Source organism: Ceratotherium simum, chromosome 22 (genome assembly GCF_057802395.1).
Source record: "Ceratotherium simum simum isolate JZ-2026a chromosome 22, ASM5780239v1, whole genome shotgun sequence".
Classification (NCBI taxonomy): domain Eukaryota; kingdom Metazoa; phylum Chordata; class Mammalia; order Perissodactyla; family Rhinocerotidae; genus Ceratotherium; species Ceratotherium simum.
The window spans coordinates 34811051-34837615 of NC_141921.1; the positions used below are offsets into that span (position 1 = coordinate 34811051).

Genomic DNA, 26565 nt, shown 5'->3' on the forward strand with positions numbered 1-26565 from the left:
CTTTTGTGTAACAGCATTTCCCTGGGGAGAGTCTCTGGCTATGATAATAATAGCTCACTTTGATTGGGCATTTCCAGTCTCTTGAGCGCCAAGAACATCAAACTTGCTGAGCAGCAAACAATAAACGTGAGGAGTGGGTGCTGTGGTCACTTCTGCCTTTCCAAGCCAGGAGGTTAAGTGACATGTTCAAGGCTTCGAGGCTCCTAAGTGGCCGGGGAACTGCGCGTTGCACTCAGGCTTGGCTTGCTGAAGCTCTGCTCTTGACTGCGTCTCCTGGCGACCTCCTGGAAGTGTAGCGGGATTGGGGTCAGGACTGCGATGCTCTCTGTAACTGGGTTTAACCCATCTGAGAAGCTGACGTCCCCTCTGTCGGTCAGCCCCTGCCAAAGGCTTTACCCTGCTGGCTGCTTGGGACTTGAGGGTGGCAAGTTGATTGCCAGCCAGTTCCTTCTTTCCAGTTCATCAGGTGGTGGGGTCCAGACTTATCCCAGGCCCCCGGGGTTGCCGAAGAGTCAGCAGATGGCCTCGTTTTATCTTCCTGTTTCCTGCTATCGCCCAGGGATGCTTGCTAGGCCTCGCTCCCCTGCTGGGGAACATGTCTGGGCCACTTGTGTGGGGCTCCACCAAAATGTCTCCTCCCTTCTTCTCTACTTTCTGTCCAGCCGAGTCCTGCCCATCCGTTAAGGTTTGGCTCATTTCCTTCTCCTTTCAGCACGAACACCTAGGTCCCTACCCTTTTTCTCCTTCATTCCTCCCTCTGATGAGCACATATGGGGCCACCTTGGGGCCTTGCTCTTGACGTGCTTCTAGGCGAGTGGGGCCACCAGTGAGGGAACAATCCCAGACTTCTTGCGGAGAGCTTTGGGCAAGAGAAGCAGAGCACTGGGGCCAGGGGTGGGCCAAGCCAGGGAAGATGAGTCTAAGGAATGGGTGAGCAGTAGCTGGGCAGACCCAGTGTCCCACGGGAGGTGCAGCCCTGCAGAGGCTGGGGATGAGGAAAGGAGAGCCTCCTTCTGGGTGCCAGCTGCCCATTAGGTCCCCAGAGGAGCTGGCATCGGGGTGAGTGGTGCTGGGTGGGTTGTTATGGAGACCAGCAGCCTGTGTTGGGCACCATCTGGCACTGTTTTTCTGCTCTGAGGCCAAGAGGTCAAGCGAGATGCTGTTTGTGCAGCATAATTTGGTTTTCTCCAGCCGCCCGGTTTTTAGCCTGAGAGAGCCACAGCAGTCCCTCAGCCCCCCGTAGTGGCCGTGATGCCACCTGACTGCCGCCAGAGTGGAGGAGAAGACACTGTGGCCCTGGGCACATCAGCCCCAGCATGGCTTCCAGACTCTACCGGCAGGCGCCCAGTCATCATTGCTTTGGCTCTGTTCTTCCAAGCAAGAAAGAAAGGCTTTTCCTCCTCCCAGCTGCAGAGCTGCCCGGGTGGGGAGGATTTTAGCAGAGGCCACCGCCTGGAGTGGTGTGAGCCCTGGGCTTGGAGTCAGAAGATTGCTCCGGCCCAGCCCTGCCACGAGCCGTGTGACCTTGGGCAAGTCACGTAACCCCCCTCTTTGAGCCTTGGGTTCCTTTCCTTGTAAAATGGGGCTTTGTTTGCTCATTCACACCTGCTCTGTTCCAGAACACAGAGACAAATGACAGGCAGCCACTCATAAGGCTCAGTGGTTCTTAACTTTAAGTCACAGGGTCTTTTGAGAACAAGGTGAAAAGTATGGCGTGTCTCCCAAAAGAAAAGAGCATAGGTACATATAAAAAAAATTGTCTAACATTTAAAGAAGTCCTGGACCCCTGAAGCCTGGTGTCCTAGATAAGAGTCTCTGGCTGGCCTGCCCACGGGGTTGTGAGAGGATGAGATGAGGCGGGGGATGAGATTTCATTTTGTAAACTGACATGCACAATTCAAATATATATTATAATAGTCATTATTAGTATTATTCCTTTGTTATCAGTGATGCCAGCCCACGTCTCCAGCTCAATCAATTTGATTCATTCCACCTTTGGACAGAGAATACCTTGTTGTTCCCTGGTATCTGGAAATTTGGTTTTATTCCCATATTCCAGGTGACTCAGGGAAAGGCACTCCAGCCTTCACAGTGTAATTCTAGGCCAGCCCTGCTGGAGTACAAAATGGCTCCAGGCTAGCCCCGAGCAGAGTCTGAATTCAGAGCCATCAATCAAATGTCCTTCTGTTGCTTCTCTGGGGGTTTGAGGACCTTTCCATTCCTTTCTAGGACCTTCCACACCAAAGTTGTTTGGGAATGAGCTCCATCCTCTGCTCTAAATTCTCCAGCTGAGATAAAGCCTGATAGCATCTTTCTTTTCTCTCCCACTTTGCAAGCCTACTTGAGCTGGTTGGTTCATGACCAGCAGTCCTCTTTGGCTGCGGGTGTGGAAAATAGAGCTCATCAGTGTGCCCCAAAGGATTTGAGTCACAAGTGGAATGTCCTAGTTGGTTAAAACAGCCATCTCCATGGAGACGGACCTAGGCACACGTGTTTAAGTTAGGCGTTTGCTAAAGCAGTAAAGATTGAAAATGTGAAAATTCTGGTATTCAACACACACCTTATCTCAGATTTGTGGGAATTTACCTGCACAGAACACCAGCTCGCCCTAAAGGAACAGGCCTGCGTGTTAGGTACACAGGGATTTATCACCATCTGATATCTGTACCCTGATCAGAGTTCCAGTCACCTGCAGTTTATGACGCTCTTGTTAATCGCATCAACAATGACGTTTTGTAGACTTGGAGAATTTCCCCGGGGTCTTTGCCAGCAGGTCATGCAGGCAGGTGGCTCCTAAGTGTTGAGCCCTATTTGACTTTCTCACCTGGACACCTCCACGGTCTGCAGCCACAGAAACGTTAGGGGGAGCCCCAGAGGTTACCTGCCCAAGGGGCTCCTGCCAGGAAGAGAGAGAGAGCAGATAGACTAGGGAGAAAAGAAACTCAGCTTTACTGAGCAAGCCAGTCCCTCAGGGCACAGAGCAGCCACCCCTGGGTGGGGGATCGTTCTCCTCATTTTACAGAAAGACTACAAAATGGCTTGAGGTCCCAGAACTGACTCGTGGTGGGGACTCCAATCCAGGTCTTCTCACTGAGAGACGGGGCTCTTCCCAGCTCATCTCGCTGCTGGGCAGACAGGCAGGCAGGGATATGCTGGAGCCCACTGGGCACAGCTCTTCCCGACTCTGTGGGTGGTTTGCAATAGGTCATGGTGGGAATACAGATCAACCCCTGCCGTCGGTGAGCCAGTTGTTCAACTTTAGCAGCACGCCACTGCCTGTAGGACCTGCCCTCCTCTGTCCTTGGAGGTCCTTGTTCCCCAGCGTCTGAGCTGCCCTTTAAAATCAGACGAATGCACTTGTGTTTTACACCACACAGTCACCAGTTAACCATGTGACACTGGGAAAGTCACCTTAGTTCATCTGCAAATTCAGCATCTGTCAAGTGGGAGGTTTTTCTGGCTGCCTCTCTCATTGATGGCGTCATAGGTATTTACCAGCAGGTTATAGATTCCTCTGAGATTATAGATTGAATTTACATTATTGATTGATCTTCCCGTATGAAGGCCATTTATAACGCTTCTCTTACTTCCTTTATTTGTCTTGCGTTTTGCCCTTTTTCGAGGGAACAGAGAACAGAATTTGGAATCAGACAGGCCCAGGACCACTCTTGGTAGAACTTTAGCAATGATTAGGTTGTGCGACTTTGTAATCAAAACACTCACAAAACAATAATTGGGACCTTGAGAGAGAGCCCAGCGTGGCTGGAGGCTGGCTGGTGGGCAGTGGAGACGCTGGCTGTGCGCCCTGAGACCCTGCAGACAGATGGAGCTCTGAGCGTGGGGCTGCTGTCAGGGTGGGCCCAGAGCGAGGGCAGCCTGCTAGAAGCTGTGAGTTATGCACAGCTGGCGTGTGCCTCTGTGGGGAGGGAGCCCCAGTGAGGGGCGCATCTTAAATTATCTTAAAATAGAACTGACCACTTCTTGTGTGTGCATCAGCTGACCTGAGGGCTTTTCCTTTCTTGCTGGAGTTCTCATTCTACTCTTGCTTTCCCAGATCCATGCCTGAGAAAAATCCCCTGTGGACCAAAGCAGTTACACATTATACGACTCTTGTTCTTGAATTTACAGTCTTACAGAAGACCAATCATATAGAGGCAACTGATGTTCCAGAAACACGTGTTGAGTAGAACAAACAGGATTAACCCGTTTAATCCTCACACTAATTTTGTGAAGTGGATTCTGTTATTATGATGATCCCCACTTTTCAGATGAGATCCCGAGGCACAGAGGGGTTTATCAACTTACTCAAGTTATACAGCTGGGAAGTAAGAGCTGGAATATGAACCCAGACAGTTTGGCTCCAGATTCTAGGTGTTTATCCATTATGGGCCCATCTGAGACTCAGTTTCTTCAAGAATAAAGTGGGGTTAGTAGTACCGACTGCCTAGGCTTGTCAGGAGGGCCCACAGAGAAGCCGTGTGAGTCGTTTGCAGTGGCGCCTGGCACAGGAGGGGCTTGATGCACGGTATTGCAGCTGTCACCCCTCTTACTCCATCCTCGTTCTGTTTCAAGTTCAAGTTTGGTGTCTGACTCCTTGGAATTCCATCTGCAGCGTCCCTGACAAAAGCCAGCCCAGTGCTGCAGACAGCTTCCAGCTCTTCGCTCTGGCCGAGGGCGGAAGGCATGATGACACCTTCAGAAGAACGTCCTGGAGACCTGGGCTCTGAGGAGAATCCGCCGGCCAGAGTCACACTGTCCTCTTCCCTTCCAGGCCTTGGCGCCCGCCATCAACTGGCTGCCCTTCCTCAACACCATCTTCTACCCCGTGGAGATCAATGAATCTGAGCCTATTGTCATCTATGACAAGGAGTACCTTGGGCAGGTCTCCGCCCTCATCAACACCACCGACAAGTGGTAAGGGCCACCCAGCGGCCTCTGGGGTCACTCACTGCTGCCCTCTTCTCCGGCAGAGTGGGTGGGGGTGGAGGGGTGACAGACTGACTCGGGAAAATGGGCCCTGCGCTGGCTTCCATGAAAGGCGGCAGGGCACCCGGCCCCTCTGCCTACCAGCTTGTTGCCCTGGGCAGGTTTCTCATCTTTCCCAGGCTCCTTTTCCTCACCTGTAAAGTGGGGATACAAATAGCACCTACCAGGTAGGGTTGTTGTGAGTGAAATAATCCCTGTGAAGTGTTTTAACATAGTGCCTGCCATGGAATGGGACTCAGTAAATGTTAACTAATATTTTTACTTAATATTTATGACTCTTTTTTATTTCAAAGATTTGTTATAGAAATTTTTGAAAATTATACCAAAAAAATTAAAATTACCCAAAACACTACTGTTGATCTTATGGGATGTGTGTGTCTATTTGTGAATGTCCATATGTAGAAAGCAAGCCTGTATATGAGAGAGAGAGAGATGAATTTTCTAATACAAGGTTCCTTTTTTTTCCCATTATTATGACTGCATGTATAGTCTGCTTTCCCCTTTACCTTCATCATAAGCATTTTCCCCCTGTCATCCCAAATCCTCTGCAGAGCTCATTTTTCATGGCGACATAGTATTCCATTGAGTATAAATATGATTATTCACTCACTCCTTCCCCTGTTGTCAGACATTTAGGTCAGTTCCAGTTTGAGGCTAGATGTTCACCGTACTGAACATCTCTTTGTGCAAAGATGACTTCTTTGCAAAGGTGACAACAGCCACAGATGGTTCTCTGTGCCCCAGGGGAGGAGGCAGTGAGGCTGTCCTTCGTAGAGACCTTGGCCTGGCTGGGCAGGGCTTCCTTTCTTGCCCCTCCGATTCTTAGGCCCCCTTTCTTGTCTCTGGCCTTATGGCCGGGCATCTCCGAGCTTTGGAAATAGCAGCCTCCTCCGTGCTCCCACCCAGTAACAGGCACCGTCCAGGGTGAGTCTCCACACTGCTGCTTCACAGCTTCCAGACAAAAGGCAGCTAAGCAGCAAGCATTTAGGGAGCACTGGTGGTGTACAAGTCATTGCACTAGGCACTGAGGGGTTTTCCACAGAAGGCCTGACCTCTGTCCTTGCAGAGCTGATGTTTCGTGTGCTTGGAGAGCAGTAACCAGCCAAACTGGGGCAGGTGGGGAAGAGCCTGGGATCAGAAGGCCAGGTCTGAGCGCCCCCTAGAGGTCAGTGGGGGAAGGCCTGGGACACTTCCAGCCCCGGGACACTTCTGAGCCTGTCTGGTCTCCTCTTGCCCCAGCCTGCTGAACAACTACATGATCTGGAACCTGGTGCGCAAGACAAGTTCCTTCCTCGATCAGCGCTTTCAGGACGCCGATGAGAAGTTCATGGAAGTCATGTACGGGACCAAGAAGGTGAGCCTGTGACTGTGCATTCCCATTCAAGTGCCGACCACCTACTGTGTGCCAGGCCCTGACCCTCCAGGGCCATGGAACTCGTGAGGACGGTGGAGGAAGGCAGAGAATGAAGAGGGCCACTGAAGGGGTTTGCCCAGCTGTCCCTGGGCTCAGAGCCAGCCGGGGGTGGACAGAAGCTTCCAGGAGGAGGTGGTTACACCAAGTCTTAAAAAGTAAAGAGGAGTCTTAGCGACTTAGCTAATTTACAGCAAAGCATAGCTTCTGTTCTCTCTCTTCCAACTCCTTCTCGATGGTGATAATGATAAACGCTTTCCTTGTATGACCCGTGTGATCTTCACATCCCTGCGAGGTGGGTACCATCATCATCCCCCTTTTACACAGGGGCCCCCCCATAATACTACTTCTTCCCCATAAACATAAAGCACTTGCAGCAGCACGTGGCTCGTGGCAAGTGTGACACGAGTGCTCACTGATGTTGTCCTCCTCGCCCCAGACCACGGGGTCTCCACCCACCTTTAAATGCCGCCCCCCATGACCCCTGCCAGCCACTCCCACCTTTTCCCCAAGGAAGGGGCAGTTGCCCTCATTCGTGCAGCTGACAGATGTGTATTCGTGGAACTTGTGCCCCCATGTGCCAGGCTCTGAGCCCAGTGTGGGGGTCCTGAGACAAGTGAGGTGCGCATGTGCCCCAAGAGCCCCGTCTGCTGAGGGAGGCGATAGGAACCGGCCAGTCCTCATATATTCTGATGGGGTACCCCATGCTAGGCCCCAGCCACAGAGCAGTCAAGACTGCGGTGCCAAGCCCTCCTGGCACACCCTGCCCCCACCCCGGACAGCATCTAGTGAGACCCCAGAGGGCAGGCAGAGCTGGCTCCAGCTGGACCCTGCCCCCTTGGTCCCTCCCAGAGTCTAGTGGAGTAGGCGGAGCCAGATAAGGATGGGCAGAAAACGGCAGGGTGTGGGCTCCTGTCCCCCGCCCTGGAGTTCATCCTGGGAAAAGGTCTCCCTTTCTTTCCCATCCCCATGTACACTGCCTGGAAAGAGACTGAGGGAGAGGGTGGCTGGGAACAAGCCCTGCTCCTGACAAGAGGGGCTTCTGAGGGCACCACAGGGCCTCAGCCATGAGAGCCGCCCTGGCCCTGTGGGAAACGTCAAGGGCAAGAGCCAGCTGCCCTGCCTCGCTGACCCACCCTCCTGCTCCAACTGCACCTGACTTGGACGAGCCCTGGGTGAGCCCTCAGGTCACAGACGTGACAAGGCGTGGACTCTGTCCCCTGGAGCACTTGGTCTCCCCTGGGACGTTAAACAGGAAGGTTCTGACCAGGACCCGGGATGATAGAGAGATGGCTATGTGGAGCGTGCACCTGCATCATTGCTCACCCACCCGGGACACAGATGAGGAGACTGAGGCTCAGGGAGGTAAAGGGATTTCCCAAGTCACCCAGCGAGGAAGCAGCCAAGCTCAAAATCAGAGCCAGGTCTGGATGACTGCAACTCTTCAGCCCTTTCAGCTACTCACTAGTGATAATGATGATGATAATAATGATAATAAATCATATCATTATCAAACGTTTGCCTTTTATAGGCATTATCTCACCAAGTTCCTGCAACAGCTCTGTGTTAGGAACTGTTATCATCGTCCCATTTTACAGATGAGGAAACCAAGGCTCATTGAGGGGAGGGGATTTGTTCAAAGTTGCCCAGCTCGTCCATGAAGTGTGGGCTCTCAAACCCAGTATATCGGATTCCACAGCCCAGACCCCAAAGTCTGCACCACTCAGCCTCTGCTCTGAGGAACCAGGAGTTAAAACTGAGCTTCCTGGGGATCGACAGGGGCTGGGGCGGGGAAGGGGGAGTGGGGAGTTGTTAAATGGTATAGCGTTTCAGATTTATAAGATGAAAAGTTCTGGAGATTGCACAACAGTGTAAATATACTTAAACTACTGACCTGTACACTTAAAGTGGTTAGGATGGTAAATCTCATGTATATTTTACCACAATTATAAAGATTTTTTTTTTTTTTTTTATTTACTTTTCCCCCCAAAGCCCCAGTAGATAGTTGTGTGTCACAGCTGCACATCCTTCTAGTTGCTGTATGTGGGACGCGGCCTCAGCATGGCCGGAGAAGCAGCGCGTCGGTGCGCGCCCGGGATCCGAACCCGGGTCGCCAGCAGTGGAGCGCGCTCACTCAACCACCAAGCCACGGGGCCGGCCCTACCACAATTATAAATAGATAGAGCGAGCAAGCGAGCTCCCCAGGAGCAGGCTCAGGGTGCAGGGTGCTACTCTAACTGATGAGGTTCTGAGGGCTAGTGGGGCACAGGGCGGCCTTGGCAGAAGCAAGGGCAGCTGGGAGACCCCGGAGGTGGGAGGCTCTGAGCCAGGGGTCCCTGGATGCCCCAGGACTGAAGGGTGAAGGATGCTGCTCATCGGTTCCTTATTCTCCAGCCCTCCCTACCCCCACCATGACTGCTTCTGGGCCCAGGCCAGGTCCGTTCGCTTGGGTCCAGCACACTTCAAAGCCCTGTGCCCGCCGTGTGACCTTGGGTAGTCCTTGTCCCTCTCTGAGCCTCAGTGTTCTCATCTGTTGTTTGAGATCATCCCTGACCTCATCTCACAGGCCTCTTGGGAGTGGCCTCCATTTGGGAAAACACTTTTAATTTGTAAAGCTGTGTAGAGCGTCCAGTTGTCCATCCTTGTAGGGAGGGAGCATAACATAAGGAAACAGCATGGAATTTTTGGTCAGAAGATCTGAGTTTGAAATGCTGCTTCTAACCACACAACCTTGGGCAAATCACTTAATTGAAGCAGGTGGCTCAGTCTTCCCATCTGTAACAAGGGATAACTAATCCTGCCCTGCTTACCAGAGGGCTGTCTGGGATTACATGAGGGGACCCCACAGAGTCTCTTCTAAAGGCTACGGCACTCCACGCCAGCTGTTTGTCGTTAGTTACTGTCCATTTATGATTTGAGAGTTCCGGCAGCTGGGAAGGCACCCCCGCTGGGAAACCCCTCTCCCCGCCCCAGCTTAGAGGAGCTTGTGTCACAGTGAAGAACAGGGAAAATACAGCCAGCGCAGGGTGGACGAGGCTGGCCCGCCACCTGCTCCTTGTCATCCCAGCCTTGGCTTGTAGCTCACCTCCAAGACGAACACTCCCTGACCCTTGCTCCTTGTGCAGATTTTTCTCATCATCCTGTAGCCCTTGCAGAGACTTCATGACTCAGAGGCAGTGAGTGTGGCCTCTTTGAGGGAAGACATTGGAGTCGGGCTTTTCTGGGCTCAAATCCCACCTCAGCCACTTACTCTCTGGGAGATTCCTTTGGGCAAGTGCTTTATTTATTTTATTTTTTTTATAATTTTATTTATTTATTTTCCCCCAAAGCCCCAGTAGATAGTTGCATGTCACACTTGCACATCCTTCTAGTTGCTGTATGTGGGACGCGGCCTCAGCATGGCCAGAGAAGCGGTGCGTCGGTGCGCGCCCGGGATCTGAACCCGGGCCGCCAGCAGTGGAGCACCCGCACTTAACCGCTAAGCCACGGGGCCAGCCCTGGGCAAGTGCTTTAACCTCTGTGTGCCTCAGTTTCTTTATCTGTAAAAATGAGCACAGAGAGTACCTGCCTCGTAGGGTTATTATGAGGATTCTATGGGAGAGGGCCCCAGCCCCCACTCAATTAACATTTACCACTATTGCTGCCGTTGTTATTGTTATTACATGTCTGTCTCCCATTGGATGTTCTGGGCATTCTCATTGAGCCCCTTGAGGGCAAGACCCGTGGACCATTCATCTCTAGATTCCAAAGACCTAGCACAGTCAGGGTGCAGAGGAACTGCTCAGAGAACACTGGATTCGTGAATTAATGAATGCATGTGTGAGTGAATGGGTTGATCTAAAGCCTCTCCTGGGAAGACAATGAAGAAGAATCGGTCCATGCTTCGCCCATCATAGCCTGGAGCCTCCATGGGGCCAAGAGTTAGAATCCCCTGGTCCTGACCTCCTGCCTGGTCAGCCTCGGCCAGATCCAGGTGCAGCCTCTGTCCAGGGTAGGCTTCACACCTGAGGAAGGGCAGGTGGGGCTGAGGGGACAGGAAAGGTATTCAGGTGGACACCTGGGTGGGAAGCTTAAAAGAACTTGCAGGATTAAACTAGAGAAGGCTAAGTGCCCTTCCTTCTTGCCTGGAAGAAGTGTTTTTAACTAAAGTACAATTTGCATACAATAAAATGTATACGTGAAGTACTCAGTTCACTGAGTTTTGACAAATGAAATCACCATGTCACCACCACCCCACCAAGACAGAGAACATTTCCATCTCCCATTTATCCAGCGCCCTCTGAGCAGCAAGGTCCTCATGCCCCTTGCCCATCAGACTCCCTACCTCGCACCCTGAGACAGGTGTGGATGGGTGTAGACAGGATCATACGCTGTGTGCTCGTTTGTGTCAGGCTTCTCTTGCTCAACATAATGTCTGCGAAATTCATCCATGTTGTTTGTGTTGGGAGTTCATTCCCTTTTGTTGCCAGGTGGTGTGCTATTGTATAAAAATACCACATTTAGTTTATCTGTCTGCCTGTCGACTGGCATTTGGGTCGTTTCCATTGAGGGCTGTTATGAAGCGGGCTACCCTGAACTGGAGTGGTGTTACCACCTGTTCCCCAGGGTTAAGAGGGCTCAGCTTCCTCTGTGGCGCGAGAGATTTACATGAGCAGGGCCACCACTGTGGTCATACAGACTGTCCACGGAGGGCTGCCTAGGCAGGGTAACGAGTGGGGCTGAAACTAGCTGGGGTGCTTGTCACCAAGCTATGCTCTGGGAGGCTGCAGCCCCACGGGGCGCCTGGCTCCACCTCACACAGAGGCATCCGAGGGGCTAGCGGGCTGGTGGGTGAGACCAAGACATTGAAGTCCTGAACCACTGTGGTGGTTCTTTCTCTAGGAGGCTTTAAATGGGGTTGGGGTCCTGGCCCTCTGAAGGTTTTCCTGTTGCTCGGGGGTAGGCAAGGTAACTTCCCAAGGTTCTTTGCCACCAGGATTCTTAGCCTCCTCCAGGAGGCAGGACAAGGTAGGGTGGGAGCAGAGGGTGTGGGGTCAGGCATGTCTGAGCTCCGGTCACTCTAGGACCCTGCACCAGCGACTTCCCCGGGCTGTTTCTGTTTCCTCATCTGTCAGGGGCCCGTCCTCCCGGCCTCCCAGGCTTGTTTTGATGGCTCAATAGGACATCATTTTTGAAGTGCTGCATGCAGAGCCTGGCATTCAGGAAATAGTTGATGGCGGTGATGAGGGATATTCCGTGGCCTCTTGGTCCAGTGCCTAAAATAACTTCCTCTGGGTCAGAAAAGGTCTCCCTGAAGTTCTGCAAGGAAGCACGGGCCCCAGCTGGTGCCACCTCCCAGACAGGAGGGGTTGGGAAGAAGGACCAGGCTGAGTAACCCTCTCTTGTTTCCAGACCTGTCTTCCTCGCTGGAAGTTTTGTGTGAGCGACACGGAAAACAACCTGGGCTTTGCCCTGGGCCCCATGTTTGTCAAAGCGACCTTCGCCGAGGACAGCAAGAACATAGTAAGTGCCTCCCCTGTGGACACGGGCTGTGACATCACACCCGCATGGCCCCTCGTGAACTTGACAGCCCATGCTCTCGTCTGCTCTGCACCTTCCCTACTCCAGGCCAGGGCTCCAGCCTTAACTCAAAGGTCCCATTTTCTAAAGCCTTGAGTAACGTGGGTTACTGAGAACAGCTACTATTACTGAGTGCCAGGGACTCCATCTGTGTTCTCTCATTTAACCCTCACGGCGGCCTGGCAGGGTTGTTCCAGCCATCTCCACTTCCAAGGGGGGCGAAGGACCCAGTGAGATCATGTTGGCAGAGCAGCTCTGGCCCAGAGGGTGCCATTTTTCCTACTCCACGGGTGACAGGCAGAGGAACATCATGCTACGCCCAAGGAGACAGCCAGGCTTCACCACTTCCTGGTTGGGTGAATTGGGACAATATTCTCATGTCACCTGTAACGTGGAGGTGGGAAGTCAGTCCCGCAGCGGGAGATTAAATGAGATACTACATATGAAGAGCATTGGCACAAAACGGGCTGAATGAATGGTACCTGTTACACGGTTACAGTTTTTATTACTGATGTTAATTATGAAGGTATCGTCTGCAGTTGAAGGTTAGCAAACTGAGACTCAAGTCTGTCACGTGACTTGCCTGTTAGCGGCTGATGCAGCATCTGTGCTGAGTCCTGCTGGCGGTCAGCAGCCCCTCTGCTCTTTCTGTTGCACGATTCCACCTTCCCCGGCTCTAGAATCTTCAGCCTCCAGGTCTGCCCGTGACTTTATTTCCCTTGAGAGCAGCCGTTCATCTCCAGCCAGAGCAGAGCATTTCTGAAACTGCTCCTCAGAACTCGAATTCTCTGGATTTTAAAGCCATTCCATCAAAAAGGAATTCTGTGGTCGAGTAAGTCTGGGAAAGGCTACATACTCTAGGCCTCTCGGAAAAGAATGTTACACTTAAGTGCATGTTACACTTAAAGGGTATGAAAAGGCCCGTAGGGAACAGACTTTTCCAATGTTCCCAAAGGCTTTCCTAGTGTGTTTGACCGTGAGCCCTGTTTACGGAAGTCCAGGCTCGTCCTGCAGGACATGAGAGTTCTAAGGAACCAGTTGGGAAAACTTGGCTATGGCTCCCCTTTTTAGCCCGCACCTGGGGGCCTGAGGCTTTGAGCCAAGACCTGAGTTTAGCCTCTGGCCTGGCGATATCCTTCTGCACGGGCTGCCCATTGCATTTAGGCAAGTCCAGTACCCAGGCCTGACTGGGTCAGCTTCTGTCTCCTCAGGCCAGTGAGATAATCCTGGAGATCAAGAAGGCGTTTGAGGAGAGCCTGAGCACCCTGAAGTGGATGGATGAAGACACACGGAAGTCAGCCAAGGAAAAGGTGAGGCTCGCCAGGTGCCTGAAGGGGGCAGCTGAGCCCGGAGGGCAGCAGCCGCAGGTGGAGGAGGACGTGTGAGGAGAGACTAGTTATATCTGGTGAGCACGGCGTGGATGTTGTCCTGCCTTCAGGGGGTGGACAGTCCAGCAGGATGGAGGGACGACCTTGAACACATGAGGGTGTTAATGACTCCATGAAAACAAACCGTGCTAAGTGTGTGAGGGAAGGTGCAGGGAGAGGCGATGATGCGGTCTGCTGGGGTGGTGGCCAGGGAAGGCTTCCCTTGGGCAGTGACGTTTAAGCAGGGAGCCGAAGGGTAAGTAGAAGTTGGCGAGAGAGGAATCTTTCCAGAAGGAGACGTGAAAGCCCTGAGGGGGGAGGAGCCTGGCCCTGTTTCCCTTTGGCCCAGACCCTGAGCCCGGCACCCACAGAGCTGGGGGCCAGCCCCGCCAGCCTTGCTGTGCACTCACTGTGCTCTGTGTCTCTCCTGTCCAGGCGGATGCAATCTACAACATGATAGGCTACCCGAACTTTATCATGGACCCCAAGGAGCTGGACAAAGTGTTCAGCGACGTGAGTGGCCCCCACCCTGCCCCCTTGCATTCCCCGATGCCCATGGGGGCCCCCACTTGGGAAAGGTCAGAGGCAGACTGGGACCGGATGGGGTGCTGCAGACACCAGGACTGTCCAGACCTCTTGCGATGCTGTGGTGTGAGGTTTGGGGGTGGATCGGGCACGAGGAAGCTGTTCCCTGCTCCTTCCTCTCCCGGGCCAGCTGGAGGCCCTGGCTCCCTGGAGCCACCAGCAGTCAATGCCCAGCAGTCGGTGGGCTGTGTGCCCACTGGAAGTGGTCACCTCCGTTTAATGAGTGGGAGATAATGGAGGTAACAGATCCTAGCAGGTGCAGAGAGAATTGGTGCCCCTAAATCATCAGAGGTGCAGTAAAGAGTTGAGCTCTCATACCACCTCCTCCTTCCCAGCCCCCAAGTTGCCTCCTGCCCCCAGGGTCCTCCCCACCTTCCCAGAGAAACCTGGACCTCTCATTTGCACCTTGAAATGCTGGTGGGAAAGAGGAGGTGTAAATCCCAGGTGGGCGTTACAGCTTCATTTAGGCAGCAGGGGTGGTTGATACACCCCTGGGGTTAGAGCTTTTGGCAAATTACTCTTTTAAATGGATTGTGCTTCTGCCCCCAAAGGTAAAGTTTTATATCTTCTTGTGATTGAAATTTGTGAATTCAGGCATTTTATAATAACCTCTCATCACGGTTTTATTTAAAACCTAAGAATATTAAAATTACTTGAGAATATGGGGCTCATGCTGCAGCCTTTTTCCTCGAGAATCATTTAAGATGCTCCAGGGTGTCGTGACATGTGACCAGAGGCTCCTGGAGGCAGCCCAGGCAGAGCCCACGGGATCAGAGTCCTGCCCCCAAGGGCCCAGTATTTTCCCAGAGCCCTGATGAGAAGCCGGAAAGCTCTGGAGTGAATCTAAGGGAAAACCTCGCTCCTGAAAAGAGCTGAAAGACTGGGCTGAGTGGTGGGAACGAGGTGCAGTAAGGCCTGTCCCCAGACGGTTCAGAGACAGATCGCAGCTTGATTTATGAGATCTGTGCTGTCCAGTGTGGTAGCTACAAGCCACAGATGGCTGTTTAATTAATTAAAATTAATTTACATTTAAAATTCACACTAGGCACATTTGAAATGCTCAGTAGCCGCATGTGGCTGGCATCTACTGTATTGGACAACACAGGCATGGAACATGTCCATCATTGCAGACAGTTCTGTAGGACAGCACTGGAGATGGTTCCTGCCCAAGGGCCGTGCAGCCCTGTGACACTGCTGGGTGTTGACACCTTGGGTGAGGCTCTTAGTGTGTCGTTGAAGGGGAGAGGGTACCAGGCCCCAGCAGGGTGAGGCCCAAGAGAAGAGCCAAAACCTGCAGCCCCAAGCCCTCCCTTCTAGCCTCTGACCTGCAGACCAGTCCCTTAACATGTGGGGTCTCAGTTTCCTCAGTTTTAGAAGAAGGGGTTTGCACTCAAGGATATGAGGTGCCTCCCAGCCTGGGCAAGCCCTGATCTTGGACTTTGCTCTCTTTTGTCCAGTACACTGCAGTTCCAGACCTCTACTTCGAGAACGCCATGCGGTTTTTCAACTTCTCGTGGAGGGTCACTGCTGACCAGCTCCGGAAAGCTCCCAACAGAGACCAGTGAGTCCCCGGGCCTCGCTGGGAAGGCGCTGGCTCCCAGCACGCAGGGGTGCTCTGGGCTGAGCTCACCCTTGTCACATACCGGCCATGTGCCAGATAAAACTGTCAGGAGTGGGTACTGTTGTTATCTCACTTTCCAGATGAGGAAACCAAGGACCAAGGAAGTGTTGTCCAGCCAGGAGCTGGGATCTGCCCGAGTCTGTGTGCCCCCAGCGCCCAGCCTGTTGGCAGAGTAGCCTGGCCTCTGGAGCTGAGCGGACCTGGCATCACGTCCCAGCTCTGCCACTTCAACACTCGGAGCCTTTACTTCATTATCTGCAGATGGGATGGGAGGAGCCAGTTCTTGGGTCGCTGTGCCAGTCAAGAGTGAGAACTTCTGGGGAGTGTCTGGCACGGAGGACACCCTCAGCTAGTTTCCTATAATTCCTCACTAACAGGAATGGTGGATTCTCAGGGACAGTTCCCCCACAGAGGGAAGAATCTGGATGGGCTTCTGACAGCTGTGGTTCCCAAACCTCACTGCACAGCAGAACCCTCTGGGGAATTTATTTTTTTTAAATACAGCTTCCTGGCCTGTACCCTACACCTTCTTAAATCAAAGTAATCTGGAATGAGACCTAATATCTGTCATTTTTTTAATAGTCTCAGAAAACTCAAACGTGGTCAACTCGGTACTAGTTCTCAGACTAAGCTCCGTCTGTGCCTGAAACATTTTGCAGAAGTCATATAAAAGTGAAGGGCAACTTCTGTTTGGCTCTGGCACCCCCTCGTGGACAAACAGGGGTTTGAACGTCTCTGTTTCCTCTAAGTTTCTTGTCTTCAACCAGCGTACCCCCTAAATGCACAAAAAGGCAGTATTTTATCTCCAAAATGTGGCACAGGCACTGCCACAGGTTATGAATTTATATGAAGTCTTTTAATTTACCTTAAAATTTTTCACTTAAATTGTCTCTTACCTATTAATGTATCCATGATTATTTGAATATAAATATGATGTTTTAGATTTCTCAATATCTTTCCGTGGCTTCAGGCACCCTGTAGCACATCTCTGTGGGGCTCACCTAGAGGAGACAGAGTGACTATCCAGGCTCTTGGAGAAAATGTCCTTTCTGTCTCGGTCCGCTCCTCACTGGCCCTTCCCCTCCACACCAGAAAGATCGTTGAGAGGCCAAATGTTTCATTACTGTATACCATCAGAGTTCCTTCTACACTCTTTTTTTTTTTTTTTAAATTGCTTGTTGTGTCTTTTTTTTTTTTTTTTAATTTTACTTTTCCCCCAAAGCCCCAGTAGATAGTTGTATGTCATAGCTACACGTCCTTCTAGCTGCTGTATGTGGGACGCGGCCTCAGCATGGCCAGAGAAGCGGTGCGTCGGTGCACGCCCGGGATCCGAACCCGGGCCGCCAGCAGTGGAGAGCGCGCACTTAACCACTAAGCCACGGGGCCGGCCCCCTTCTACACTCTTAAAAAATTATTGTACCCCAGAGAGCTTTTTTGTTTATGGAGGTTATATCAATTTTTATGCAAATTTTATTAAAAAGAACTATTTTTTAGAAAAAGTTTAGTGAGGAGAGGTATTGTTTTTAGCGAATCTGTTTAATGGCTGGCTTAATAGAAGACAGCTGGATTCTCACACCTGCTTCTGCGTTCAATCTGTTGCAATGTGTTGTTTTGAAATACATAACGAAACTCTGTCCTATACAGATAGGTAGTTGGAAAAGGGAGGGAGATTTTAATAGTCCTTTCTGATACTTGTGCACATTCTTCACTGATACGACACCAAAACTCAACAAGTGGTAATTTCTGAAAGGTTAATTGCACTGCGGAATCTGAAACCATATCCAGGAACTCTTCCTCCTCTGCTACACTAAAATCCATCCGTCAGTCTTCACTTTGCATGGATCTTTCACCCGTGCGTGATTTTGTAACATCACGCGTTGGTCGTTTGGAAAACAATGGTTCACTGAGTTTTACATATCTTCCAAATAGCGACACTGTCATTAGACAATATCAAACAAAATCCACGTTTGTTAATGTCACCACTGACCTCCTGAGAAAAGTCTTTAAGTATCAGGAAGCTGTCAAGTTTGTGGTGACCAATAGTTTTTCAGAATTTTAATTTTTGCTTGAAACTTCAAATTTTTTTGAAACCTCGAATTTTTATCATTCGCAACAGGTGGTGTCAGCTGTTTTCCTTGAGGTGGTGAGCTCACTTTATTCATTTTCAAGAAAAGGTCTGCTAAATACCCAAGTGTGAAATGCCATAGTTTGTCAGTCATCCTCTCGAGGACAAATGATGTTCCATGAAAAAGGCAGAGATGCTCACGTGTCCTTCCCATTTGGTCACGGTGAATATTGAAAGACTTGTGCTCAAGGGCCTGGAGTTAATGAGATTAATAACTATGCTACCTCATCAAGGAAGTCCTTACGTGACAATGGCTTTTCTTCCTGGTGAATAACACGGTGACCATTCGAGCAGTTGGTACCACTGCTGGTTCAGCCAAGGCTCTGGCATTTTGACCCACCACAAACTTTTACACTGTCGGTGCAAATGTCAACGCAGTGGGAAAGACAAATAATATCTTAATATTATTATGAAAATAGTTTTGACTTCGCAGACCCCCTGAAAGAGAATTGAGGAACCCCTTGCCCAGGTAGCCACAGACCACACTGAGAACTGCTGATCGGTACGTTGTGAGCCTGACAGTGATGACTTCAATAAATCCGGTCCATCTTGCTCTTTTTGTTTGTTTGTTTTTGTTTTTGTGAGGAAGATCAGCCCTGAGTTAACATCCATGCCAATTCTCTTCTTTTTGCTGAGAAAGACCGGCTCTGAGCTAACATCTATTGACAGTCCTCCTTTTCTTTTTTCCCCAAAGCCCCAGTAGATAGTTGTATGTCATAGCTGCACATCCTTCTAGTTGCTGTATGTGGAACACGGCCTCAACATGGCCGGAGAAACGGTGCGTCGGTGCGCGCCTGGGATCCGAACCCGGGCCGCCAGCAGCGGAGCGTGGGCATTTAACCGCTAAGCCACGGGGCCGGCCCCCGTCTTGGTCTTTGTGAGAGCCTCTGGATTCCACTGTGTGTGTGACATCAGATTTAACTGACCCCTTCTTTCTAGACATTTGGGTGTTTTCTAGTTCCCCTCTCAAAAACAGTGCTGCTAGCATGTCCTTGCACTTGGGTACGCTTGGGCCTGGGGTCAAGGGGAATCGCATTTTTAAGGCTCTTGATACCCTCCAGACGGGCTGCCCCATGTGCCCCCAAGCTGTGCCTGACCTTTCCCGTGCATGTTGCTTGCAGGTGGAGCATGACCCCGCCCATGGTGAACGCTTACTACTCGCCCACCAAGAACGAGATTGTGTTTCCGGCCGGGATCCTGCAGGCCCCGTTCTACACCCGCTCCTCACCCAAGTAGGATGCTTCTACTGCTCCTGCCCATCGCCTTCCCCCACCCCTCTGTGGACCCCCAGCCTGGCCCAGCCCTGCGGCCCACGGCTGACCACACAATCAAGCCAGTCTCACTCTTTGCCCGCTGGCGCAGGTGTCTTGGGACTTACAGAGAAGCTGCAGAGGGAACCACATCCTCACTCCCTGTGCTTCCCCTGCGCAGTGGGAACTTGGGGGCGTGTCGTGGCGACAACAGCCCTCTATGGGGGAATGCCCCTCTAACAATGCCTTAGAACGGTCACAGCTGGGGAGTGGAGGAGGTGAGGGCACTGTCTCAGAAATGAAATCCACATGAGCCTGGGTTTGAATCCCAGGTCTGATCTTTGCTGACTGTGTGAGCCTTGGGCAAAGTGATTGAACTATTCCAAGCCTCGGTTGTCACATTTATAGAGTCAGTTAGTAATGCCTAACTCTTCTGAGATGACAAAGAGGACAGTGCGGGTCTGTGGAGCATCCAGCATAGTGCTTGGCATCCAGTGGACACAGGCTGACCACGGCCCACTCATCCAGCCTCTGGCTGGCTTCAGGGGCCTGGCTGGAGGCTCAGGCTACAGCCATGTCCCCACAGAGCCCTGAGGGATTCTGCTGTGTCTCCAGGCCTGGGAAGTGATGGTGCCTCCCCTCGAGGCATTGCCCTCACCTTTGTATCCTCTCCTCCAGGGCTCTAAACTTTGGTGGCATCGGCGTCGTCGTGGGCCATGAGCTGACTCATGCTTTTGACGATCAAGGTACAGGTTCCTTGGGGTTCCCTCAGATGAGGCCCATCAGCTTCCTGGCCCCACTGCTTCTGCTTTTTCTCCCTTCACTTCCAAGGGTCTTAGCTTTGGAGATAGAAGGATCTGGGTTCAAATCCTGGCCCAGCCACCTGCTGATTGTATGAACTTTAGCAAGTGCTATCATTTCTCCAGCCTCTGTTTTCTTGTCTGTAAAATGGGCACAGTGGAACACCCTGCTCCTGGCATGAGTCCAGTACTCGGGGTGGATATTTTTTCTAGTCAGTGGGGAGCATACATTTCTCCACCACTCCGGAGACTTCTCTGATCTGACCTCAGCCAGAGGAGTTGAAGTCAGTCCCCTCACAGCTAATGTCCAGAATCATCCTCATTGCCTCCTGCCTTGGAAACCCCAAAGCCAAGCAGGAGGCAGGACCTTGGAGACTGGGGCCTGTCCCGTGACCCTAGCATTGCCAGCTCTGTATACCCCTTCCTGGGCTCAGGGACAGAGGCCCTTAGCATCACGTTCTTCGACCTATACCCCGGATTGGCTAATTCATCCAGCTCCTTTCCTGCTCAGACCGGCATCATCTCCCCGGTGCTGGTTGGGAGATGGGTGGACAGACAGATGAATCCATTCTCATTGGGAGGAGAGGCACAGTCAGCAGCAGCTGGTCCCAGCTCTGCCTCTTCCCCTTGACGTGACTTCCTCTGACCCAGGACGGGAGTATGACAAGGACGGGAACCTTCGGCCCTGGTGGAAGAACTCTTCTGTGGAGGCTTTCAAGCAGCAGACGGAGTGCATGGTGGAGCAATACGGCAACTACAGCGTGAACGGAGAGCCGGTGAACGGCCGGCACACCCTCGGGGAGAACATCGCTGACAACGGGGGCCTCAAGGCGGCCTATCGGGTGAGAGACGCCCTCCCCACACACCCCGGGCCCAGGTCTGGGTCATTATAGACACGCTGGGGCAAGCTGCGGCCGCTCTGTGGCTTCAGTTTTCTCATCTGTGAAATGGGTGGGTGACGGCCGATTGAGAGGGCAGCTGTGAAAGCACCTCGCACGGAGCTCGGCACACCGAAGGCTGTCAACCCTTGAGTCCGGCCTGGCTGGGAGACACAGGAAAGGCCTTAGGCCAGACCTGCCTGATGACCTGCCTGTTCTTACCTTTGCAGGGGAACCACCACTAATCAGGCAGCAGAGGGCCCCAGAGGGGAGGGAAGGGGACACCGGTCATGGAGCCAGTTCTGGGTTCAAATCCTGATTCTGGAGCAAGTTGCTCAGCCTCCTTGAGCCCCGGGATGCTTGGCTGTGAACACCTAATCCCCCGCACCACTGGGGTGTTAGAAAGATGATGCTAGACAACTTGGGCATGGGGCCTGGAAGGGAGGGAAAAGGAGGAGGCCTCTCGCAGAGAGCAACACGGAGCTTCCTCCTCCCGTGACAGAAGAGCAGATTCTGAGAGGAGCCGTTTGTTGAGGCCTCGTTACGTGCTGGGCTCTGTGCTTAGCACCCCAACAACTTTACTCTTAGGTGTTACAACCCCCATTTTGCACATGAGAAGACTAAGCCCAGAAAGATTCAGTAACTTGCCTGAAGTTCCTGAATCATTAGTCGCTGAGAATATACTGCGAACCGTCTAACCATCGTGTGCTGTTCTGGGTGCTGGAGATCTTGTGGCAGGACAGACGCGGTCCTGCTCTCATAAAGCTCACAATTACAATGGGGCGGGGATGGGGAAGAAAGACAGTACCTCCCTAAACAGATAAATAAGATAATTTCAGGTACTGAGAAGATGAAGAATATAAAATAGGACAAAGTCACAAAAAATCTGGGGGGAGGGTATGGAGGGGGTGACATATGAATGGAGATCTGAATGAGAGGAAGAGGCAGGGAAAAGCAGGGAGGAGGAGTAAGTGCAGATGGACCCAAGCAGAAGAAGGGACACGGTGGGGTGGAGTAGAGGGAGGGGAGGAGTGGCTGGGACCAGCGTGCAGGGCCTCTGTCTGCTGAGTAAGGAGCTTGGGTTTTATTCTGGTTACAAAGAGAGTTGCTGCAGGGGTTTTAAATAGAGGAATGACATGATGCAGTTTATCCTTTAAAACAGGGGAAGCAAACCCACAAATCCCGCCCTCAGCCTGTTTTTGTAGATAAAGATCTAGGAGGGTGCAGCCAGGCCCGTTCATTCCCGTGTTGTCTGTGGCTGCTGTCACACCTCAACGGCAGGGCTGAGTAGTTGCAGCAGAGGCCGTGTGGCCTCCAAAGCTAAAGATATTTACCCTCTGGCCCTTCACAGAGAAGTTTGCCAACCCCTGCTTTATAAGGATGAGTTAAGTCGCTGTGTCAGGAGGGCATTGGAGTTGGACCGGTGTGAGTCAAGGAGATTAGTTAGAAAGCTGTTGTGAGGTTGTCCAGGCAAGAGATGGGATGGAGCAATGGCAAGTGTGAGAGAAATGGTCAGATTTGGGGTTGTTTGCTTTCATTGAAAGGGAAGAATCAAAGAAGAGTTCCGGGGTTTGGGCCTGAGTCCCTAGGTGGTTGGTGGTGCTGTTTGCTGTGATGGGAAAGTGTGCATGTGTGTCTAACCTCTCGTTCTCTTTGTGCCGTGTTAAATTTGGGATGCGTCTTGGATGTCCAGCCGGGGCAGTTGAATACACCGGTCAGGAAAGAGGCTGGAGCTGGAAGTACACATCTGAGAGCCGGGGGCAGTAGATGGTATTTAAAGCCACAGGGTTGAATGCGTCGCCCCTTAGAAGACACCTCCTCTAGGCTGAGCCGGGCCATCAGCGCTGAGGCCCAGACCCCCAGAAGCCAGTCCCTGCCCTGACAGGGTAGAGCTTCTCCCACACTAGCCCCCATCGCCACCCTGCCTGCTCCTGTGTCACGGGACCCCTGAGCTCTGTTTTCTCCCCTCCCAGGCCTACCAGAACTGGGTGAAGAAAAACGGGGCTGAGCAGACGTTGCCCACCCTGGGTCTCACCAATAACCAGCTCTTCTTCCTGGGGTTTGCACAGGTGAGTTCATTAGGGAAAAACCCAACTCAGGCACATTCTGCCATCTTGATGTTCCAGGAGCTCCGAGAGCCAAAAAACAAGTTCCCCTAAAATTAGGAACCTCCTAGCTCATTGGGCTGCCCCCAGGGTATTCACCCTCTAAGAAGGCAGGCTTCCTCTCATTAGAGAGATTCAAGGAAGGGGCAAGAATGATATTAAAAGGATTCCTGCATCAGGTAGATGAGAGGACAAGGTGATTGCTAAGGGCCCTTTTGGTTCTGGTGTTCTAGAGATTTCTTAAACTCAGGATGCCCCAGGTTGTCCCTTGAGCTGCTTTCAGCTTATAGCCTTCTGTTGGCACCCAGAGCTACCAGGCCCTTGGACAGTTTGTTCTGCCCAGGGCGTGAGTGACCTAGACCCAACCCAAGGTTTTCAAACTGATTTTGGGACAGAATCCCTTGTTCAGATGAAATATAACAGATGCCCAGGACAGACAGAGATGCTGCTCTGGCGGCAGGAACACAGTTGGAGACACTGCGGTTGAGGACGCTGGGATGGGGACACACCAGCCCTGTCTCTTCCTTACCCACTTGGCAGGCCCTCCTGATGCCCAGGGGTCTCAGAACCAGGTTGAGGGCTCATTCTCCTGACAGCATGGATGAGGCCAGTCTGGCGGCCTCAGGACCCCGCAGTGACCCTGGCCTCTCCCTTGTTGCCCTCCCAAAGGTCTGGTGCTCCGTCCGCACTCCTGAGAGCTCCCACGAAGGCCTCATCACCGATCCCCACAGCCCCTCCCGCTTCCGGGTCATTGGCTCTGTCTCCAACTCCAAGGAGTTCTCAGAACACTTCCAGTGCCCACCTGGCTCCCCCATGAACCCTCATCACAAGTGTGAAGTCTGGTGAGGAGCAGAGCACCAAGAGCCAAGACAGAGGAGGGGGTCGCTGAGGACAAGCCCCCCAGGGGGGGCCAACAAGGCTGCACCCTCCATCCAGCGTCCAGGGCGTTGCCCAGCCCCCTTGGCCGCCTAGGGCCCCCTTCCCGGCACTGGAGGATTTTCAGCTGGAACCGAGCCTGTGATGTGGGTTCTCAACATAATCCGAGGTTTCATCCCGTGAAGACCCTGTCACCCCAGGCACATGTGCATCAGCTCTATCGGGCATTTGGGTGTCAGGCTGGTTGCTCACCAGGCCTGGGCCCCCCACCAACAAGGGCAGTGGGACACAGGCCCCGCACACATCCAGCGCCAGATACACCACAAGTACCACTGTGTCAAATGCTTTAAAGATATATTTTTGGGGAAACTATTTTTTAAACATGTGGAATACACTGGAAATCTTCAGGGAAATAATGCATTTAAAACACTTTTTTTTTTTTAAGGAAAGGATTGGTATATTTATTATGTTCTGTTTTTCTAAATAACCTGTGGACAAGGGAAGCCCCACTGATTTACCGCCCTCTCTTCCTCCTCGCTGCAAGGCAGCGAGCCCCAGCCGCTGAGCAGGTCCCCAAGCAGAGAGCTGCCTCAGCCCTGGTCACCTGGTTCTGCGGTCACCTGGTACAGAGAGGAGAGGCCCAGCTCCTCAGCGTGCCTGCCTCTGTCCCCAGAATCCAGTAGTGGGAACCTCAGCAAGGAAGGTCTGATCCCCAAGGTCTCCACCGGGGACTGATGGCTGCGGCAGAATGAGGCCAGGTCAGGGCCCTCAAACCCAGTCTGGGGCGCCCGAGCACCCTGGCTCCGGACCACGGGAGCCCCGCGAGGCTGAGACACCCTCGCACACACACACACAGTCTGCGGTGCCAGAGGTGTCCTCTTTCCGTCCCCCTTCTTTTGGCTACCCCATGTCTATCCCGGGGGCTGTCCCCTCTCTACAGCAATCCCCCCATCCCAGCCACTTCAGGGTCTCCCTTGCCAACCCTCTCCCCAGAGGAAAGAGAAAAGAGAAGACGGCTGTCTTCTCCCACACGGCCCAAATCTTCCCTCTGGGCTCTGTCCTCGACCACCCAGCCTGGGCCTGGCTCCTGGGACCGCAGCCAGCCCACCCTCCGTTTTCTAGTGCCTTATGTGAAGCTGTGGCCCTGGGCTCCACCCCAAGGAGACAGCGCCCCTGCCCACGGGCCCCTTGGCCTCCTCAGTGAAGCCTCCCAGTGTCCCGACTGGAACACAAGGCCATACCCCCTGCTCCCAGTGCCCACAGAGCTGCCTCTCACAGCAGCCCAGGAGCTCTGGCCCGCAGGTCAGTGGCACCAAGGTCAGGAATCTGAGGAACCCTGAACCTGCCCTGGTCTCCATCCTACTCTCAGCCCCTTGGGTTGAATTAAGACAATACTTGTAGCTAGATGGAGTCCTCCTCTTGGGGGATGCTTTTAGCCATTCGAGGCTGTGAGGAGAAGTTTCCCCCAACCTGATCAGTCTGGCCTGTGGTGTCTGGAGACCAGCAGTGTTGTGCCCTCCCTGAGACCACAGGTCAGGAGCTCCCCCAAGTGGAGCTAACTGTCGCCCCGCTCTGGTCCTCTGGGGCAGGCAGGCACCTGTGACTGAGGCAGGAGCAACCAGTGTCCACCACGGCTCTCCCGTCTTGACAGCTCAGGCCACCTGGCCAGGCCCCACTCCACAGTGCACTTGCCTCGCCTGGGAAGCCAGAATCCTCCTTGCCCAAGAGGAGCAGACAGCTCAGCCACTGCCTCGCCCACTTCAGATCAGTCCCAGAGCTGGGGCAGGGGTGTTGGGAGTGGGCTCCAGAGGAGGCTCCTGGTGCCCGCAAGGAGCAGGCCTGGTAGCTCTTCAGAGGAAAGGTAGGCTCAGAGCCAGAGAAGGAGCTAGAATCAGGAGCCCGCTGCACGCACCTTGCCACATAGAGGTAGGCTGTCCCAGTCCTGGACCCTCCTTGGGCCTGCTCTCCCCCCACCCTCCTGCTTCTCAGCCTTCCCTGTGGAGGGTCACAGTCCTCGAGAGTGTCCATCGGCTCCATGGACTGGGGCCTCCCAGCCAGAAGCAAGTGTCCTAGGGCTGAGGGTCCAGCCAGAGGGAATGTAGGCTGCACTCCTTGCTTCAGGGTGTGCTAGGAGTGGGGGGGGAGGCGGGAGAGGAAGCCTCAGGCCCAGCAGGGATGGGAGCAAAGGAAACACCCCCACTGCCCCCATCCCTGCCCTTCCAGAGCTTCGAAAAAGGCTGAGGAGATGGGCAGCTGCCCTCCAAGAGACCCCTCCCCTTAGGCCCAGGGAGCCATAGGGCTGTCTTCTCTGCGGGTCCATGAATGTGGGGTTTGGAGCTGGGAATCTATTTTTTGTATTATTATGTTCTGTGCTACTGTAGTTTTGGTGTGGCACTATTGTAATTGAAATAAAGTACTTGTACCGAGGGCCATGTGACTGAGTGTGTGGCCTCCCAGGGCGGTGTGTCTGGTGTGTCCGTTGGGATGTGGGAGGGCCCCTGGCCAGCACAGAGCTGCCTGCCCTAGCATCATCAGAGCGGGCTGCACCTCCTCCCCGGAGCAGAGGCCTTGGATCCTGACAAATGCCAGCAGGTTACTCTGCCTCTACCCATCTTCCCTCATCCATATGATCTTGTGAGCACCCCCTGCTGGTGAGAATGATGCGTGTCACCATCTGGGTCCAAGGGGCCTCCTGGTAAAAGTCACTTTTCCGTTATCTTGGAGCAAAGGATGTGGGCAGTGGGTTTCCAAGCCTCAGATGCTTGGGCAGGGCAGGCAGGAGTAGGGAAATTCAAAGTTCAAGGAAGTGTCCCTGACATACACTCATGCCTCCTCCTGGGTTTTGCATATGTTCTTGCCTCTGCCTAGAATGTTCCCTGACTTGTCTGCCTGAAAAACTCCAACCCATTCTTCAGTGCCCAGCTCAGCATCACCTCCTCTAGGAAGCCCTTCCTGACCTCCAGTCCAGATCAGGGGGGCTCACACGAGCTTCCCTCTCCTAC

The 26565-nt window shown here is 52.9% G+C and overlaps 1 protein-coding gene across 6 annotated transcripts in view; it reads left to right on the forward strand.

Moving 5' to 3' along the window:
* ECE1 (endothelin converting enzyme 1) overlaps window positions 1-25990 on the forward strand; it is a 106717-nt gene extending 80727 nt beyond the window's left edge. For all 6 annotated transcript variants that reach the window (XM_087446637.1, XM_087446638.1, XM_087446639.1 and 3 more), the window contains 11 exons: window positions 4772-4914; window positions 6226-6340; window positions 11789-11899; window positions 13168-13266; window positions 13759-13836; window positions 15366-15469; window positions 18776-18886; window positions 19583-19650; window positions 20356-20546; window positions 22556-22651; window positions 23357-25990. In XM_087446637.1, coding sequence (XP_087302763.1) covers window positions 4772-4914; window positions 6226-6340; window positions 11789-11899; window positions 13168-13266; window positions 13759-13836; window positions 15366-15469; window positions 18776-18886; window positions 19583-19650; window positions 20356-20546; window positions 22556-22651; window positions 23357-23533 — 1293 coding nt within the window. In that variant the 3' untranslated portion in view covers window positions 23534-25990. The remainder of the gene's footprint in view (window positions 1-4771; window positions 4915-6225; window positions 6341-11788; window positions 11900-13167; window positions 13267-13758; window positions 13837-15365; window positions 15470-18775; window positions 18887-19582; window positions 19651-20355; window positions 20547-22555; window positions 22652-23356) is intronic.
* Window positions 25991-26565: the final 575 nt, after the last annotated feature.